The 5,115-nt window shown below is 43.5% G+C and overlaps 1 protein-coding gene across 1 annotated transcript in view; it reads right to left on the bottom strand.

The window, feature by feature from the left end:
- The window catches only part of Ints7 (integrator complex subunit 7), a 56,810-nt gene that overhangs the window by 47,858 nt on the left and 3,837 nt on the right, over positions 1-5,115 (bottom strand). Inside the window, exons 2-3 of the mRNA XM_050148148.1 lie at positions 4,032-4,161; positions 3,190-3,336 (exon numbers count right to left, since the gene is read on the bottom strand). Coding sequence (XP_050004105.1) covers positions 3,190-3,336; positions 4,032-4,161 — 277 coding nt within the window. The remainder of the gene's footprint in view (positions 1-3,189; positions 3,337-4,031; positions 4,162-5,115) is intronic.

Here is a 5,115-nt window from a genome sequence, read left to right as displayed (position 1 = left end):
AAAAAAAAAAAAAAAAAAAAAGGATGAATGCTGGTAGCAGCTTTATAGCTGTACTGGAAACAATATAGGTGTTCTTCAAGAGAACAGACTACAAACTAGGCTATAGTTATACAATGTTAAACTACTCATCACCAAAAGAGGCATGACTCTGTAATGGTGCACACCTGCAGTTCCTGATCAGTAGTAGTCCAGGTCACACTGGGCTACAAAGGGAGAACCAGTCTCAGCTTGTCAGCACCCCAAGAGGAAAATTACTGATATGCATGGATGGGTTAATGCTGAGTGGGAGAAGTCTTATACTAACAGTCATCCATGCTCTAAGAGCACATAAGGCTCCCTAAGGGGAAAGTCACAACAGTGGCTCCTCTGGGGAACTCGATGTGACAAAAGATAACTCTCTGGAAATTTGTGGAAAAAATTCCAAGATTATTAATTATTCTCTAGAGAGAGACTCTGCCACTCTCATACTGTATTGCCACTTGCCATACATAGTTCGGGTTGTTAATAAATACATACACTTTCTTAGTATTTGATTTTTCACTTGACAAAACCTTCAGGACCCTTGATGCGTACAAGCTGTGCCTCTCTGGTCCCGACTGAGTGGCTGTCTCCAGATCAGGTACAGGGCCTTTGCTGCTCTTCAAACACCAAGGCTACTACAAAATTTCAGCTCAAATTTCTTTTCCTTAATATGTGTTTCAAGTGCAACTCTTGAAGACTACAAGACAATATTTTGTCTATGTTGTAGGCAGATGCAGGCCAGGCGAGTAATGAGGAGTGGGCTGCTTCCCACCGCCCGACTGGCTTACGCCGGGGCTAGTGGGCTGCTGGTCGTCCCGGCCACCCGGCTAGCTTATGCCCAAAATAATTACACGGAAATCTGTATTAATTAAATTGTTGCCTGGCCCATTAGCTCTCGCCTCTTATTGGCTAACTCTCACATCTTTTTTTTTTTAATATTTATTTATTATGCATACAATATTCTGTCTGTGTGTATATCTGCAGGCCAGAAGAGGGCAGCAAACCTCATTACAGATGGTTGTGAGCCACCATGTGGTTGCTGGGAATTGAACTCAGGACCTTTGGAAGAGCAGGCAATGCTCTTAACTGCTGAGCCATCTCTCCAGCCCTAACTTTCACATCTTAATTAACCCATTTCTATTAATCTGTGTTCACCACGAGGTCGTGGCTTACCAGCATGAGTCTAAAGAACATCCATCTTGGGCAGGAGAAGCATGGGGCATCTGCCACATTGCCTTCTTCCTCCCAGAATCCAGTTCTGTCTACTCCACCCACTTAAGGGCTGCCCTATCAAAAGGCCAAGGCAGCTTCTTTATTCAACTAATGAAAACAACACATAGAAAGAAGATCCTCCTACACCATGTCTATAAAATGTATCTCTTTGAAGTTTACTAGAAATTGCCAATTTTATTGGCAGCAATAGTGCCTATGGGCCCAACTGCTGGAACTCAGTGAAGGAAAGGCTGCACATGGAGTGGAACACTCAAGTACCAACTGTCTCAAAATATTTAAACTACCTCCAAATGAGGTAGAAAATCCACTTTAGAATTCTATTATTCTCCTTCATCACTTCTGATAAAAACTAAAATCATACATACTCATGGGAACAATTCAACATCACGTCTCTCCAGTCCTTAACTCACTGACCCCCTCCCAAATAATCACTGTAGACAGTGTTCCTTGAGGACTGTTCTGAAGTAACAGACGACCTGAAGGAGATCCCATCACTTGCTCTTGAAAAGATTCTGAGTTCAAGTCCTATCACACTGTAACAGCAGTTACAGGGGATTGGACATCCCCTTCTGGCCCAAAGGGTACCAGGCATGGATGTGGTACACAGACATACATACAGGCACTCACATACATATAAAAATCTCACAATCATTTTTAATAATACATTCATTTCTGTGTTAATATAGACAAACTGTTCATTTACACAATATTCTATCAATTCTATTGAGATACAATCTTCCTAACCTTTTATTACACAAAAATAATGTGACAATCATTCACATACATCTAAACAGTAACTTTTTTCTCTTTGGATAGATGGGGTCTTTCTGGCCTGAAGTCTGCTATGTAGTCTAGGCTGGACTCAAACTCAGAGCTCCATCCTCCCAATATCTTCATTTTAAGTTCCTCCTGGCTACAGTCTCCAGATCCCCAGCCCTTTTCTGTTTTGTGGTGATGGGAATGAACTTACTGCCTCAAGCATGCTAAACTGGATAGTTTGTTTTGGGTTTGTTTGTTTGTTTGTTTTTGAGACAGTTACTCTGTGTAGCCCAGACTGCCCTAGAACTAGTTCTGTAGACCTTGAACTCAGAGGTCCACCTGCTTCTGCCTCCCAAGTGATGGGACTAAAGTTGTGTACCATCACCGCCCAGCAAGCTGGATGGTTTCTTAAAGGTAACACTCAATCTTTTGAGGGGGGGGGGTCTCATATAGTTCAGGCTGCTCTTAAACTTACTGTTTAAGTGTAATGATCCTGAACTTCCTGCCTCAACTTCTCGAGTGTTGGGATGACTTATTGGGATGACCACTGTGCACACCACATTCAGTTTCAGGAAGGTCTGTGAAGCCAGGAATTGAACCCAGAGCTTCGGAAGGACAGGGAAGCACTTTTACCAAGACAGCTGCATCTCCAGCACCAAGAACTGACTTTAAAATAGCACATGATAAGCGACTTAAGCAAAAGGCAGAAGAATGACAAAGCAACTAATTCTGAACAAGGAAGTACCAATGTTTGACCCAGAAAAATAAACTCAGGGAGGTAGTGACATCCTGGTTACAAGGAGGACTGTACGGGCAGGGAAGGCTAGAAAGGAGACTGATAATTTAACTAACCAAGTTCCAAAAGTTTCCCTCAAATTATACATGTGAGTATACAAATAGAACTGAAAGAATGAAGACAGGCATGGTGGCACAGACACGGAACCCCAGCTATTGGGAGGCCAAGTTCAATGCCTGCCTGAGGAACTCCAGACGCTCAGAAGCGCCAAGGCTTTGCTGTACTGAAATCCACTTGTTCTTACGTCAGAGCTCCTACGTAGTGGGATGCTTGAAACACTAGCAAGGCAATTTACAACCAAAACAGCATTACAGATGTGGACCTGGATTTCCAGGTCGGGACGGTTACCACGCTTCTTTGATCACACAGTGACACAGTACCGGAGAGTAATGGCTCTTGCCACGGGGTCATTGCTATGAATCACTGAGAAGACCCTCTTCACAAACTCGTCCACGTTGAGAATCTTCTCCAGGTGCTTTTCACTCTGCTGGGTGACTTTGAGAACACACAGCCTCAGGAAGTTGTTTCTATAAGACGGAGGAGGAAATGAGCTCACTCTAGGAAAGGGGTAACAGGGTCAGCACAGTATGAGTGGCACTGCTTTCTGGGCTGTCACTGCCTCACCACTAAGAGCGCTAAACTGTTCCTGATGGATCCCAACCTAAAGCAGCTGCAATAGCGCAGCACTGCTGTAATGCCAGGCCAGGGCACGGCTGGCCTCCCTCCTCTCCCAGGTAACCATCACTACCTTCCTCGCTCAGGTCTGACCTGACACATATGCGGGCACAGGAGTGCACAGACAACAGGAGAAAGGAGTAGGAGAGGTAAGCGTGGGAACAGAAACAAGGAAATGGGCCTTTATTCAGTGCTGCTCACATAGTTCAAAAACTGCACACATGCATCTCATGTTGCAAACCACTAAATGAGATAGGAATTTCTTAAAACAATCTGTACAAAAAACCCCACAGATTCTTATAAAATACACATACAGTATTATAATAAGGTTGTTCAGATTTATCTTGTTCCCTAAAAAAACAATAAATTACTTTTTGAACCTTAGTTTTTATTTTTGCTAAAAATGTCATTAAATCTCATACCAAAGTGCAGTGCAATGCAATCTGCATCTACCAAGACTACCTCAGTGGCAGGAGGTCCTAATGGGCCAGAAGGAAAGAGAGCACAAAACGTGTTCTTTAGGACGCCAGGCATTACAAAGACTTACCCAACTCTGAAAACATCAGCTAACTTTAGGAACGCTGAATTGATGAGAATAGGGAAAGGATACTTCTGGAAAAGCCTAGGAAAGCGGACAACTGCTTCACACTGTTCCCCGAGTTTGCCAGACCTCAGACCTAGTGAAAAAGCACAGGAGGAACTAATCACAAACCTGCGGCTCCAGGCAGAAACAGCAAACACTGACTTACACAAGAGAAGCGCCTCTGTGACTCCCATTCAAACTGAAAATGGAAGGCTGGGCAAGACCGCATGTGCCTCCAACCAACGCTCAGGAGGCCGAGGCTGGAGGACTGCAGCTTAGACAATTTTAAACAGTTAACAATAAAAATGGCAAACAGTCATTTGGAGGCTGGGCAGAGTGGCACATACCTATAATAACGTCACTTGGGAGGTAGAGGCAAAAGAATCAGTTCAAGGTCATCCGAGGCCAGCCTGGGCTGCTTAAAACTGCCTCAAAAACAAACAAACAAACAAAACAAAACAAAAAAAACACAAACAAGTGCTTTAATAGAAAACTACCCAAAAAGCAAAACCAAATAGCCCTCCAACAACTAATAAATACTTCAGTAATTTCACAAACTTTCTCTTTACTTTTCTTTTTTTTATTTCATGTGTACACATAAGTGGGTGCGGAGGGCAGAAGATGTTGTTTACCTGGGGCTGGAGTTACAGGTGGTTTGGGTGCTAACAACCTAACCCTGTCGTCTGGAAGAACCGCATATGCTTTTAGCTACAGAACCATCTCTTAAAGTGATTCTCTTAGACACGCAGCAATGAAAAATAATTTTTAAAGTGTCTTAAGACTATTCGAGAGTATAAACATCAGTGAATTTAAAAGGACTGAAGTCAGACAGGTTTGATTGTATAAGTCTGTATTTCTAGATGCTCAGGCTGAGGCAAGAGGATCACAGTTAAAAACTAACCTATGTGCAGGCCAGCTGAAGCACCTCAGTAAAAACCCCACCTCAAAAAGGGGTTGGGGGGACTGAGACACAGCTCAATGGTAGAGCTCTTGCCACGCACTCTCAGAGCTCTATGTCTACTCCCTGGCACGGAGAGGAGAGGAGAGG

Source organism: Alexandromys fortis, unplaced genomic scaffold, assembly GCF_014885135.2.
Source record: "Alexandromys fortis isolate MF-2015 unplaced genomic scaffold, M_Fortis_MF-2015_v1.1 scaffold_62, whole genome shotgun sequence".
NCBI classification, from domain to species: Eukaryota; Metazoa; Chordata; class Mammalia; order Rodentia; family Cricetidae; genus Alexandromys; species Alexandromys fortis.
This window is presented reverse-complemented; position numbering and strand designations above follow the sequence as displayed.